The 15,155-nt window shown below is 46.4% G+C and overlaps 1 protein-coding gene across 1 annotated transcript in view; it reads left to right on the forward strand.

The window, feature by feature from the left end:
- The window catches only part of LOC144123448 (neural cell adhesion molecule 1-like), a 192,638-nt gene that overhangs the window by 156,693 nt on the left and 20,790 nt on the right, over window positions 1–15,155 (forward strand). Inside the window, exon 5 of the mRNA XM_077656274.1 lies at window positions 14,741–14,892. Coding sequence (XP_077512400.1) covers window positions 14,741–14,892 — 152 coding nt within the window. The remainder of the gene's footprint in view (window positions 1–14,740; window positions 14,893–15,155) is intronic.

A 15,155-nucleotide genomic window follows, 5' to 3' on the forward strand; every position in this document is an offset into this window, starting at 1 on the left:
TTCCATCGCTGAAGGTTAGTTTTGCAGCATGCAAGCAGCATGCATACGTGAATTCGTGTGCATTTGCGAATGAGCGGGAGAGATAACAGTATAACAGGGGAAGTTTATATAGTTTAATGTGTTCATTTAGGAGCAGTATTGTATTTTATGCTGAAACGGTAGCCAAACAGAAAAGAGAAAGTGACTAAACTCATTTTATCTTTCTTATTGCAAATGTTTTCTGAAACACTTGCACAGACAATGTCATCCAGAAACGTATCCATATCTGTCCTGATCCGAGTATTTGCTACACTATTACTCCGGAAACCTTTATATCGGCAAAAAAGCGATTGCACAGGGTTCTGCTAACAGATAACAAGTTCCGAGGTCGGATTTAGGTCTGTGTCGAGGAGATTTCGCATCAAGGGAAATGAAAAACACTCATGCGCCGAATTTCCTTTCACTTCGCAAACCTCAGGCTGAGGAAATTAATCTACGCGTCAAAGCCGGAATTAGAGTTTATAACGTAATGTTTCATTAACCTCATCAAATGTAGCGGTCTGGTGACCGCAATCAGCTGACCTTTCGTCGCTTTGTGCCAGTTATAACTTGGAACAAACTTCGTCGACATTGCCTATATTCTCGATCTGAAACTAACGTTGAGCAACAATTCTGAGTAGCTGTCGTAAAATCAATTTATATGCAAAGATTAACTTCAGAGCACGTGTTATTGGTCGTTATATTTATTAAATTGGATCATGAACTTGAGTACCAATAATCAAAACCCGCATTTAAGGAATTTAAGGAAGAACCTAGCATTGATTAGGGCAGACAGCGCACCCTCTTCCCCCATTTGATTTAACCTCAGTGTTCATCTCTGAATTCGCTATAATTAAAGGTGTTGATGGCGAGGTTGAGTTTTAATGGCGCAAGGACAGCTTGGCCAAAGAGCGCCATAACACAACGCATATTTTTACGCAGTGCTGCCTTCAAAGCATTTTCCCCATTTACCCATTTTCCAAGCATTTCATTCAGGAGAAACCGAGCACCAGGCAAAGGAAAGCGTGTATCCATTATATCACCGCTGGGTACCCGGAGGCATTGAGAAAAGAACCTCGCACCTTCCGCATGTCATGATTAAAATGAGCTACATTGAGTGATGTAAATACTGCAACGGGTGGCTGAAAGAAAATATAAGTGAAACAGGGGTATACTTCCTTCAAGTACATCAGATTTTTTTCGCAGTTGAGTCCAAGCTGCGACACGCTAGAAACAGAATCTCGTTGTATACAGAGTAATTCAGCGAAGGTGAATCATTTTTTTAAATAGGCTTTTTTAGGCATAGGCATTGCTTCCGCCGCAATGTAAAGCCAGTGTTGGCGGACACTAGTAAACAGCTAAATTAAATTAACTAGTGGGATGCAATTTGTAAGAGGTAACTTGTATTAAAATCAGGCGCCTAATTGCAGTCAGAGGTTTGTAACCGGGCACTTTTGCCCTCGGCACTGTGGCTCAAGAAGTTCTGGCCATCACGGTCGCGTTTCAAAGATAGCGCATATTGTCAAAGATAGCGCATCTTGTCCATTCCTCGCCAATGTCACAGCGTTCCCGCAGCACTGTTTTAGGATAATGTCAGAAGGGAACGTTACCAAGCTCACACGAAATCCACATCACCCTTTTATTACCGCCGATCAAATCCGGAGTGCCCGTACATTGTGCGACGCGCTGCAGTAAAGTAGACCACAGTTCTGGCTTCAAAATACTCTCATTTTTCCTCTGTCCTGATCATAATGAGAGCTTTCTAACATAATAAAAACAATTGTCGTTGAATATCTTTCGTTGACAGAGTTGTGGAAGCAAAATAAACAGTTTAAGTTCACGAGTGCAATAGTAAGGTTGGCATAATACATGATCTGAAGCTTGCGACTGTTGAAAAACTTCATAAAACACAGTTGGTTTCACATAAACCTAACCCTAACTATACACTAACTTTATAGTTCTGCAGCACGCAAACTTTATTTCCGCGTCAACCCTATTGCAGTTATCGCGCCGAAGATAAGAAGACACAAGGCGCGGCATACTGGGAGACCTAAAGCGTGGTGCTTCCCCAGCGTCGGGGCGATGGAGGCTCCGTCTGAGAGGAAGCCAGCAGAGCAGGCGAGCGGGCCTGGTTTTCATCAATATCATGCAAATTTGCGAACTATCGGTCGATTGACACGAAAAGAGACGGGAGCACGCGTAAGACGAATCGCCTGTGACGGAAACCACCTGCCCAGCGCAAGTGACGCCCCCATTTCTCTTCTGCCTCGATGCATTACGCTGACGGGGCCCTGCCCCCTACACCACTCCTCTCCCTCCTCTCGCCTTTGCCTCTTTATTTTTTCTTCCTCGTGTGTACGCGTGTGTTTTCCTTTCCAATTGCGAAGGGTCTGCCATTTTTAGCGCAGCCATGACGACAGTCAGGCTACAGCTGAGGCGTTTTTTTTTTTTCTGCAGTCTATGTCGCAGTGGTCGTACGGAAGCTATCAGTGACCTAATGGCATCGAGCTCGAGTACTGACGAATGCAGCAGACGCGCAAAATCGTGCGCAGTTGCATAAAAGCAGCCTCTTGCGTGCTTGTCGCTAAGGCTTGGTCACTAGTGAAGGATCGAAGCCGCGATTCGTTAACCGATGTATGGGTTTTTGAGTGCGCCAAAAAGACTACGAGCTATGAAACAAGCAATGACGGAGTACTCCAAAATTGATTGCGACAAGGCAGAAAGTTGAGCAAGTTGGTATATGTTCAGATTCAAGAAACAATAGCGCTACACAAACACGAACACAGAGAAGACGACATATAATAAACTGCGCGTCTCCAACGAAAAACTTCAATTTTAACCCAACGTTTCGAAGCCGACTCGGCTCCTTTATAAGGGGCTACTGAGGGCCGTAGCTAGCGTATTTATGTATGGAGGGGAGGAGGGGGTCAAAGGAACGAAAGCTGTGATGCGAAAGGCGTGGGGAAGGGAGAGGAAGGAGGAAGGTTCAGTCTTTAACCCCCCCCCCCCCCCCCTATTAAGGGGGTTAGGAGTTTTTGGTTGGAGATGACCAGTTTATTATAAATATTTAAACCCAGTCAGACAGTCAAATCTGTCAAAATATTTAGTTTTCTAAGAAGGTGACAGTACAAAGCGCTTGTCACTCCACTCAGTCAAAATACCATCGCCGTGGCTGGAATTGAACCCGCGACCTTGTGCTTAGCAATCGAACGCCATAGCTACACTGAGCCACCGTAGCGAATAAAGTCATAATTCATTATTGCAGTGCCTATACAGGTGCCCTCATAAGTCTCTGGAACGCGGGAGCCACGAATGAACTTAACCTTCGCACTGCCTTGCTGCACCGCATCAAGTCATAGAGAGAAGTGCTAAGCGCACCCTAATTTCGGTGCTGGACGCTTGAATTTCCTAGAATTTAGTCTTTCTCGGCAGCAGTCATCGCGCCCTGGATTGTGCAGTGTAGTTTGCCTGAGCTCTTACTCGCTAATTGTTAGATCTCATTAGTTTCTTCACAACTCAATATTTTCACATTGCCTTTCGGCCCATGCGTATACTCGTGGCTTCTTTATTTTTATACCATTTAGCAGCTCGAGATGAAAAATCTCGGCGCGCGGGCATGCAAACTTTGCACCTTATCCAATGCGTCACGTGGGATATGCTCATTCATTCTCCTGCTTACAACAATAACACTGGAAGAGAGCTGCTGTTGCAATCAGTATACGTTGCGCCAGCTTTAGAGACAACCAAATGAATACCGCTCATTATTTCTGATCACAAAAAAACAAGACCGGCTCGAATGCATAGGATTGAAGATTCTGTGGCAATTCCCACAAGCCCTCGCAGTTGAAGTTAACGACTTCCATCGATTTTGTATATTTATCCACATACGGGCAAAAAGAAACCTGTTCACTGAGCCGATAAATCGGTGGTCAGCGATCACGGGTGTCCCACATAATCGCGCCATCATCAACCTCCTCTCGTATTCGCGTTAATGAAGCGCGTTGGGTCTGCGCATACTCTACTGTTATGCATCTCTTGCTGTTACTGTTGTTGCTCTTGATGTTTCTACTCCAAGCGTCGTCGCATCAACCGCAGCTGCTTCGCGATTTCTTCCCGTGTTCATGCGTTAGAAAACATTCGACATTTCTCTTAAAATCTTGTCGGCTGCTTCCGCTCCGCCTTGCATGCATAAACGAAACCTTCTGCTTCATCGCAAGAGCTCCACATCAATCCTCCTCTTCTTACCTCCCCTCTCCGCTCACCTCCCTCGCTATGCCCTCCAGGGCAATCCAGCTTCCATCTCGGATTTTATTTTCCTTTTTTTCTCCGCCAAACCATAGAAAAAACTACCAGCTATTTCCACATATTGCGCTCTGCTGTGTGTTACTTGTGCAGGTGTGTGGGCGTCCGTCCGGCCAGCCAGGATGCAAGGGCCACCACGCTCTCCTGTATGGCCAGAAGATGGCGCACATACTGCACTCTCGCGCTGCTTTTCTCACCTCATCGCCTCCCGTATCCTGTTGATATGTCCCTTAGCAACAGAATCTTTGCTCACTTGCTTCACAATGTTTCACTAGTGGTGGCGAGCGTGAGTGTTTACGGAGAGTGGGAGCTGGTTGCCTCTTTCCTTCCCGCCTTAGTTTTGCGGACGTGAGAGCGATGGCTTCGAGTCAATTGCGTTGCGGCTTTAATACGTAGGCGTGTCCTAGCGCACACTCGTCAGAGCTTCCTTGTCTGTCAACGAGAATCCGCTTTGCGTAGCTCTGACGTTGGGAAGAGTTTGTGCTGTATTGCACACCCACACACAAAAAATATTAGCACCCGGGACAAAAGCAGCAGCAAGAGAATACCGAGATAGCGTGTGGGCGTCGATAGGCTTACAGAAAGAGAGAAATGGTATTGGGAAACAGGAAGACAGCTACGCGCGTATTTCTTCTTATCGGTTGTTTCGTAGACGCTCGCAAAAAGTTTAATGCGATGAAACCCGCTAGATTATGCAAAAAAATACCTCCTTGGTGCACAGAAATGTAGTACGTCAGAGACAATATTTGCAGTCGACAACGGAATTTGCTTAAAAAGTATAAAGGTTTTGGTTGGGACAATGTCCATAAATTGCAGAAGCACAACGAGTTTCCACATGAATACTACACTATCCCTCAGCTCTCACTGCGTTAGATTCAGTAAAAAAAAATCGCCATTTGTCCTTGTCTCGAAAATAACAGCTAGATTAAACTAACGTTAATTTGCAAGTATGCACTCTGTACAAGATTCATGCGTCACACAGCTAACTCACATAATTATTGAGCTTTGCCTGCATTGTTGCAATATAGGTGTACTGAGAAACCCTGGTTTGTTGCATTGAAGCAATATTCGACTTGAAATATGTCCACACGACACTGCTTTCCTTGATAGGTCGTCTGCCGACCCAGACCCGACCCGTCCTGGCGCTGCGTAAACAAATATCCGTCAGGTTCACCGCAACTGATGGGACAGCTTCCTCCCTTTCGAGGCTGGTGAGCTGCGCAGAGCCTTCCCGCCAGCCTCCTCGTTCCAGCGGCGCAGGCTGCAACAACAAAAGGCAAAGTGTGCACACTCGCGAGAGCACACACATGTGGAGAGAGCCAAGCCAGCCAGTAGCGAGTTGGGACAAAACCGTGGGGCCGCCGCGTGGCAAGTGTTTGTCCTCCCAAGCTTGCCCCATAAAGTTTGCGACACGGGCGGCTAGGCTGGTCGCTGTTTGCGCTGCCGGCACGCGCTCGCTAGCGCATCGTTGGGGAGCTGGGGTGAGTTGGAGAAGCAAACACCGCGGGGCGCCATCGTCGTCCACGCTCGCCGCCGCCGACGGGAACGAAAAGCACACCCGCCAGTGTGTCTTCTGGCTTTGAGCCCTTCGCCGTCGGCTCGTCAGAGCGGACGCGGCAACAGCGGCAGAGAAACGCAAGAAGAAAAGGTCGGCGTCACGGAGCGCGAGGAGGTCTCCCACGCGTCGCTGGGAAAGCGGCGGCGTGCCTAGCCGCCGAGGGGCCTTTTACCTCTCGCTCTGTTGACTTTAGATAGAAAGGACCCCCGAGGCGCTGGTTACGTAAACCTTGTAACCAGCAGCTCATTCTTGATTTTATATTTTTCTAGAGCGCTAGCTTTTAAGGCGTAGGTTAAACGCCTACGCGTAGCAGTCATAGCCGCATGGTAGCAGTGATGGCATGGTGGCATTCAAGCTTTCGGAGATACGCCAAGCGAAAAAATAAATGGGGTGAAGGAAGTGAAAGACAAAATAACTATCTCACTTTCTCAGCAGTCACTTGAATCGCACCGCGAGGAAGAGAGAAAAAAACATGAACACTGACTAAAACTTCTGTGCTGTTTTTGCTTTGTTAGTGCCTCATAATCGTTTAACCTTTAACCGCTGCTACATTTCAAAACGGACACAAATTTCGTGCGCTCATATGTAAGAATATGGATGGCAAAAGTACTTGGTGGCGTTCCCCTGTTTCCACGGGGAAGCGTCTGAAGAGCCTTTGTTCTAAAAAAAATGTTGCGAACGACGCTACTTCTTCGAAGCATTATATCTTAGACGATACTTCACCGAAGCATTTTATCTACCGCAACTCTATCGAGGCTCCAGGCGACGCACTCTCCCCTCCCCCCTCCCCTCCCCCCCCCCGCCTTCAGCTGCCTCTAGCCTATTCCCGGTGCACATGGTGCAAATATGGCGCAAAGGAGGCTTTCTCTGACGTGTTTTGCGTCACCAGCCCCTTGGCCACGCCCTATCACAGGATTCTTGTTATCTATAGTTTTGTAGAGGGCGCCATGTGGGGCGCGCTGATGTTTCGCGGCTGGTTGCCACGTGCGGGTAAACCTCGCGCAAGTCTCATAAAGTAATAAACATCGTGCAGAAGCTCGGGCAAGAGATTCGGCTCGTAAACGGGCGACCAGAGCTCGGAAGCGGGGTGAGGCGCAAGCCTGGCAAGGGCTGTCACGTCTGCACAAGCGCTGACGAAAGGAACAATGGTTCAAGGCCACGTGGTACGTGCGAACCCTAAGGTGCGGGAGCTCGAGCTTTAAGCCGACCGCGATAGATGGCGACAGATGACAGCAATAAAGGTAAGGGCAACCAGCAGAAGCCTCCTCTAAAAGACGCCAAAGTCTTCAAGCTCTGACCCGAGAGGTAGAATCCATACATGAAAGACGCATAAATCAAATTTTCTAATAATTCAGAAGCAGCAATCGCGAAGTCGTTCTCCGGAAAATGACAAGAGCTAGCCAGCGCTAATAACCTCCATTATCATGAATGTGCAACCGCAATATATTTTATTTTGTACTTGATTTGAATTCTTCGTATGTCAGTTATTCTCTATTCAATATACTGTCCTCTGGGAGCCTATCTAGTATGTGCTATTCGAACCCGTACGTCGTCTTTGCAAAGGGGGTCGCTTGCTTTATAGTCCTCGTGGTATGATGTCGCACATTAGAAGATTACCGTTATATGATGGGCGCCGAAAAAGGTGGCAAACGCTGGAAAATTTTGAGTACCTAAGAGAACACCGTGTTTCAGTCCTAAGTCACGAAAGCAAAATAGGGTCGTGATGTAGTCGGTTTAATCTGTTTTGGAAAGGTCACAGTGCGGCTAAGTAAATATTACTGAGTAGTTTCTGCCCGAAATAAAAAGAAAGAACCACTTCTAGGAGAGAAGGGCTCGCGGTATGAGCCATTTATATTTTTGATACGATGGTAAGCATGCTTATTACCTTGAATGTTATGATGCTCACGTGTCTCCTGCTGCTGAATCTCTCCTAATAAAACTGTGAAGTTTATCGGAGCTCCAAGGCACGAAAATTATCAGAGTTCGTCGTATCAGCGACAAAAGATAGGCTGTGCGATTGCGACATAAATGATCCCGGTAGGATGCAGAAAGTGAAAGTATGCTACAGGTTATCGAATCCCTTTCATGTGTGCTAGTTTAAACGCGTCTTTAGAGTTTTATGGTCCGATATAAGATCAACGCGATAGGCGGGGGAAATATGCTGCTGGCGCAACGTTATTCAGCCCTTGTGAATATAATAATCGTAGCGCCTCTAAAGCAGTTAAGATGCACTCCGCGAGGACAAAATTAAAAAAACAGTGTCTTGCAGAAGGACATTGTCTGTAATGAAGTCTTGCCGACGACTTCAAGAAGAAAATGTCAAATATTGCGCAGGGAAATAAAGTTATTTTTCTCTTCTTTCAAGGGAAACATGCTCTGCACTACCTATCTCGCAAAGCGTGCTTCACCTCTACAATACACTTATTGAGGTAAAGCCAACTTCAAAACTAAAACGCTGAAAGCACATGAGAAAAAGGCAATTCCTCGACGACGCTGTGAAAACGATAACGTGTAAGAATATGATCCGCGAAATTGTACATATCAAAACTGCACCGTGGATGTGATGCACGCCGCAGGAGAGAAGGAGGAAATAATTTCGCCTCCACCGAACTGCCATGACCGCGGTCGAGGTCGAATTTGCAGAAAGCTCAGCAGCCGAAAGCGAGTGCCTCTAAGCCGCCGCGAGCGGTACGGATATGCGAGAAATAATTGAAGCATTCGTATTTCCACGTTCTTAATTGAAAGCAACGCGAACCATACTATAAAAAAACGATCAAGAGAAATTGGATGCGAGGTCGGTATTGACCAGTGCTGTTGGCTATTATCACTGGCCTATTGTCTTGTTAGTTATAACAAACATATTATTATGATGACTGACTAGTGTATCTGTCCCGCTTCTCTTGCTTCCTGCGTCGACTTTTCTGAGATAGCTTTTCTTCTGATTAGACGCTTAGAGTTTATAAGGTCCTTACTGAAAACCCTCACGCTGCACCGACCCGTAATGACGAACTCGATAATTTAGCAAGACACAAAAAATAAAGCACGAAAAGATGAAATACAGTTTATGTAAGCGTAACGTATGAGCTTCCGTAAAATAAAAGAAACCTCACAGACTCGACGCAGCTACACCGTTTCCACTGAGCGTGCTGTCGACATCTTGTGTATGTGCCATTGCTGCGATTAGTTAAGAAAGTGCTGCCGTTGAGAAATCGGTTAAAGCATTTCCTGGTTAAGGCTAAATAATCTGAATCTTTATCACTTTAGCGTTTACTTCAGCTTCTCAAAGGAGATAGTACGTACATTACCGGCTGATGACAGGCCTTCCATTTTGCGGGAGTCAGCGTTTGCTCAAGTAGTCGAAACTTCGGTCTTTCTAATTAGCTAATGACCTGAGGATTGCTTCAACCCATAGCCTTCTGACAACGGCCTTGGAATAGATCTTCATACATTTTAAAGCAACTCTACTCGATAACTCACTACCAAGGCTGATGAAACGAAGGAAGAAAAGTTCGCCTCCGTTCCCGTCTGTAAGTAACCCACTTTTCCAGAGTGAGAACCAACGCGGTTTCACCCGAGGCGCTTTAAGGGGAACTATCCAATCATCTGCGACTGCTTGCCTCTGCTTCTTTTTTGGGGGTCACGGACAGCTTCTACTACAAATTAAATCAAGAATGCGAAAACGGAAAGCAGCGTTTATTTTGCGTTTAGAGTTAATTTATTTGCATGTTCCTTGGTACGCTAGTTGCGTGCGAGCCTGTGTGTGTATTCGTCTGCACACAACGACGAGTCCGGCATATGCACTGTTCGCATCTGTATACTTCGGTTTTCGCTTTTTCCTCGCTCGCGGCAATCGAAACATTCCCGAGCTTTGCCGTTCGAGCGTGAACTGGCGAGATTTGACTGTCTACGGCACGCCAAGCTGTGCGCGTAAACGCGTTGCGTCGGTTTTCTTCTAGCCTCCGCAGTCTTTCCCTCTGGCAGCCAATATGCGTGAAGCAGTGAACTAAAAAAGTGCACAGCGCTGTCGCTATCAGGGCATTAAACTTTTCGTGCGCGCAGCCCGTCAACGTTGAGTATATTTTCAGCTGGAACGAGGAAATTTAAAGTCTTTAAAAATGAGAGAGATCAATTTCGAGTAGCAGCTCACAAGAATCACGCGACCAAATGTGGCGCATTTTCCAGAACCCTCACTCTCTTCCCGAACGTGCAACATTTGTGAAAAGTGCCCCACCCACAGGGTTCACATTCAAGTCGGCCGAATCGTGTACAAGGGCATTTACTTCACCTCCGATTCTTAAAAAGCTGGAAATTTGAGCAGGCCTCTTGTGATCACCTCTTCGATGTTCATGAGCTTCAAGTGCCCTACTACACAGCTCGACAATGAACCCTGCGGGCAAGACATTTTCCACGAAGGCGGTACTGGACTCATAACTCAGGCTTTAGGACAATAACATTTTTGATCAGCAGTGCATTCTATTCGCCCCCGGGAAACCCCTCCTCCTATACAGCTGAAAAGTTGGCATGTGCTGCAGAAGATGCTACTTGCTAGCCACATGGAGCAGACGATAACGCCAAACCGCAGTTCCACCAGTCAGTGAATATGCCTTAATAAAAAAGGAAACGCTTTACTGCTCCAGAATGATTCTATTTCATGTCTCTACTGAGAAAAATTCATTTTGAGTAAGACAAAAAAAATGAAGAAAGCATGCCGACTCAACACAGCAAAGCGCGGATGGCCCCTCATCAAAGCTACTACGCTATTTTATAAAGGGCCATTGACGTCAATTCTTTTGATGCAAGCATCCTGACAGGCATTCGTTCTCCGACAATTGTCTTCTGCAATACCGATCCATGCTCAATGCGCGTTGGTTTACAGTGCCCAAAAAACTCGTTCATTTAGAGCTAAATGTCAATGTGGTTAAGTGTAACGCGTGTACTTCTAAAGCGAAAATAATAAATGCATCAGCTATTAAAGCATTTTTTGAAACACAAGATAATTAAGAATCTATTATTTTGTACAATTTTTTAAATATTTTCATCTATGTCTTCATAGAGCAAAAGAAGAAAAATAGATTAAAGCTATGTCGTTTAGTATAGCTTCATGGTCTCATATTAGCAGAACACCTTTGGACGCGTATGACGAGTCTGTTCCTCATAAGATACCTAGTTCTGTTCCTATCGTATCTTCTGACATAGCTAATAGGCGGCACTGACTGTTCTATTACTCAGCCCACCAACTTGAGCAAGAAAAAACTGCTTAGTCAACTTCAGTGTTCCGCTTAAACATATTTCAGTTAGCTTTCAGACACTAGTACAAAGATCTTCGGCGAAAAAGGACAGAGCAGCATCAATTAAAAGGTCAGGTGATGCAGCTCGCAAACGACATAATAGGAAAAAGAGGTGGGAATAGTGGTGCAGGGTCCCTGGAATGTCGAGTCACTTTAGACGACTTTTCTAGATTCAGGCATCCAGCTATATCTTTATACGGCACCTCCGCACTCGACGCTCGTCTGCGTGTAAATGTTGACCCCTAATTGGGGCGATGCTTCGTCTTCTCCCCACTGCTGGAACCTCCCTTATTTCCCACACACAAGCTGTGGGAATGCCCCACAGCCCAAGAATCCCGTACAAAAACGCTGAAAGCAATGCATCCAACACTTCATCCTACATCCCCCATTGACTGGCCCGTTCCCCAACCACAGCCCTGCATCACCTTTCTTCAGGCTCTTGTCCAGCAAGTTCCTAAGTGCTGGACGACATCTGGTAGACGCCCACAGTACTGAGAAGCCCTGGACAGAGGCGAAGTGTTAAATAATACCTATTCTCTCTTCACAGACTTCGCCGAGTTGGCGCGACCTTTCACCTCATTTTCTTTTTCATTTTTTTTTGTCTTTCCAATCGCCTTTGATGCATTTCTTCCTTACCTTTCTTTTTCACCGCCGCCGCATCGTTCCCGCTTTTCACCGCCACCACGTGCTTCGGGTGGACAAGAGCTCCGAGCATCCTGTTTACTGCCCCGACCTGCAACCCCTACACCTGGTTCCTTCTTTCCCACTCGCCTGCTTTCTTCCATCTCCGTCCACCACTCCAGTTTTCGTTCTGCGTAACATGCCCCAGGCTTCTTCCTAACCTGGGCGCAGTCACTGTGTGCGGGTATACGCATCGAAAACAAGCGTTCTCTCCTTCAAGAGTGCCTCGCACCGACGGCTAGACGCCCACAGCCACCGGTGCAGTAAAGGCAAGGCAAATGAACCATAGAAAAATTGTTCGCCAGCATGCACAGCGCGGTACGCCGACCGACCGCGAGCTGTATAAGCGATCCGCACCGGAGGAAAAAGAAGAAATGGGAGGCAAATGTTTTGCAGTTGTTTGCGTGACTCAAGAAACAACCAGCAAGAAACCAAAAGTATGACAAGTCTGGCTGAAAGAAAAAAGAGAAAGATGTGGGTGTCTTTATAATATGTTTTTTAGCCTCCTCTTTGACGAAAGCTAGATGCCTGCGTTCTTATCTGATTATATTCAAACGCTCGCTCAGTTCGGGCTCGGTAAAGTTCATTCGCTATTCGCCTCTTACCTCTCTTCTTCTGGCGAATCGTGTCTCAACGTGCGATGATGCTGAGGAAAGCAGCCGCACGGGGCTTGAGTTGCGCGCGAATTATTGGAAAGAACAACGGAAAATTATAATCCGAAATGAAATGAGCACAGCCATTTGTGCGCTGGAAATGTGATTTGTGTCACTGCCTCGAATTTTCATTTCTTCCTTAACACGTGCGCCTATTCCCCGCCCCCTCTTTCCCTCTCCTACGCCGAACTTCACCGCCTACACTGCTCTCGGCGGAAGAAAGAAAAAAATAATTGTTTAAAGTTTATGCAAATGACACACAATCATAAAGCCGGATGCTTCAAGGTGACGCTGGAGTTGCTAATCTTCTCCGCAGGTCGACAGCGTTAATACGGAATTCCTCGGCTGAATTTCTCAGCGCTATCAAGAATAAAGACTGCAAGTGGCAGAATGTGCCTGAGCGCAGAGTAATTCTCGCAGTCGAAGAAGAAAAGTCATTAAATTTTTTGTCAGTCTGAGCCACAAGAGGCTAGAAGCAGTCGGCTAAAAGATGCTTCTTTTCATTAGTAACTCAGAATGGACTCATAGCGATAAGCGAGCTCCGAGAGAAATGTAATCGGGCGTCGTTCGGAGAAACGGGCTGTTTGCATTTTCTCAAACAGAGGGAAGGGGGGGGGGGGGGGGGGGGGGGGGCATCGAACTTCGAAGATAAATATTCCGTTATAATTTCAAGTCCACAAGAAACAAGCAGAATCGAGGGTGAGCGTGAACATTAGCTATCATTTCTCGTTTTTCCGCGAAGTTTCGTAGCACGCTGCATTTTACTTTTGTTATGCAATTACAATAAATTTGGTGGAGCTTTTTTCATTCCATTCGGTATCATGTATGATGTGGCCCAGTTTATTATGTAGCACCAGAACCGAGCTCTTATTACATTCATCACCAAGGTTATGTGTCAGTAAGCCATCTATTTCATTATATGAGAGTGAGGTTGCATACCTCGATGCCACGTAGAAACTTGGGTTTTGTCTAGGTACTAGCTGATAAGTTGGCCACTTTGTCTATAAAATGTACTGCTTTGCTTAAATAAATTTCAGTTGTGAGTCAGCGCTTGTCCTGTATTTTCTTCCACTCTGTCCGCGTCGTTGCGCTGTTTTCCACCAATATGTACCACCAACTCGCCCGTTTGGCTATTGTGCTGAACCATCTCCCTGCCATATCCAGGGTTTCACAAACGAGAGCACCTCGTATTAACACCTCTAGTGGAGCGAAATTCAGGTAAACAAAAAGTTTTCATCCTCTCCACTGCGCCGACTTGAATACATAGGCCTTGTGGGAAGCTTAGTAGGTACTACGATTAGAGCTTCGTCCTGTTATAGTAAATATAAGGTATGAATTTATGCTAGTTGGTAACACATGTGTATACGACTCTAAGCACGCAGAGAGACATGGATGGGTGAAGGCGCTAGTCTGTCCGTGCCTTTTTGTGGGCTTTATGTCGAGCTAGTTCCAATACTAAGCGCAATAAATTCAGAAGTATAGAGAACTGAGTGTTGTGTCGCTCAGAGAAAATTGAAAAAAAAAATCTCTCTGAAAAACCGCTGGCTTGTTCGCGAACAGATGGAACTTAGTATAAAGTTTTGTGTTATACGAGTTTGGGTCGCGTACTTGCCTGAATCCGTGCTCATTGTATGCGATGATGCCGGACCAAAGAATACGGTTTTGCAACAGCTGTACCAGAAGCACCAACTCTTGTCACCAGCAGAATGGCACAAGGAAAGCGACGCGCCAAACGACGAGTGCAGCCCAACATTTGGGGGCGAAAGATGGCGCTGCTGGTGCAGCCGTTGAAAAACCCGTCATTTTTAGCCCGGCGTCGTCACGTACGATGTGTACTTTCGATTAATTTTGTCGTATTTAGGCAAGTACTAGACCAAAACGCAGTATACAAGGAAAGTTATCACTAACTGTCCCTTCCATTCAAAATTTGAATGTGAGCAAGCCGGCGGTTTAGCCAGGGGAAGTAGGTACCTCCTGCAAACGAGAAATTTCACATAGAAAAACCAAACGGAACCCCACTTTCTCGCCTAAAAAAGTCCGAGGATACAGTGTTCAAATAAGATAGCCCACCCACCTCTACCCCAACCACCCTCTACAGGAGGGGCCCATAAATCGGTCCCTGAGCTCAGTCGGGAGAATTTTAATTTTGCTTTCTCTGAGGGACCCAACACCCAGCACATTCATCCATTGCGTCCAGAATTATCACAGACACTGCTTATTGTGCCCCGCCCCTCTCGCAGTCAAGCCATCCATGGTGCGCATTCGGTCCAAGCAGCGCCCTCTGGCAGCCGGACTGCCGGCGGAGATCGAGTGCGAGGCTGCCGGCTCCCGTCCGCCGCCCGTCATCACCTGGTGGCGCGGCGAGACAAAGATATCCGCCGACCACGTGAAGGTTTGCACCTCTCCCATTCTCCCATCTACGTGTTTCTTATGTATACCATTCTTACGAGGTAAGAAATGCGTGTTTTTCAAGCCAACTACCGTACACCAACTAGCAATAAGATTATTTATGTCTACTTTCTCTCGTGTTTCTTAGTGCTGGCACAGTCATCATGCATGTACAAGTGCGAGCAGTATATAAAAGAACACGTGGGCCGTATTCATCAAACAAATTTATGCTTACTTGCTCGTCGTAGTTGAAAAGGTTTTTGAATG

Source organism: Amblyomma americanum, chromosome 3, assembly GCF_052857255.1.
Source record: "Amblyomma americanum isolate KBUSLIRL-KWMA chromosome 3, ASM5285725v1, whole genome shotgun sequence".
Classification (NCBI taxonomy): domain Eukaryota; kingdom Metazoa; phylum Arthropoda; class Arachnida; order Ixodida; family Ixodidae; genus Amblyomma; species Amblyomma americanum.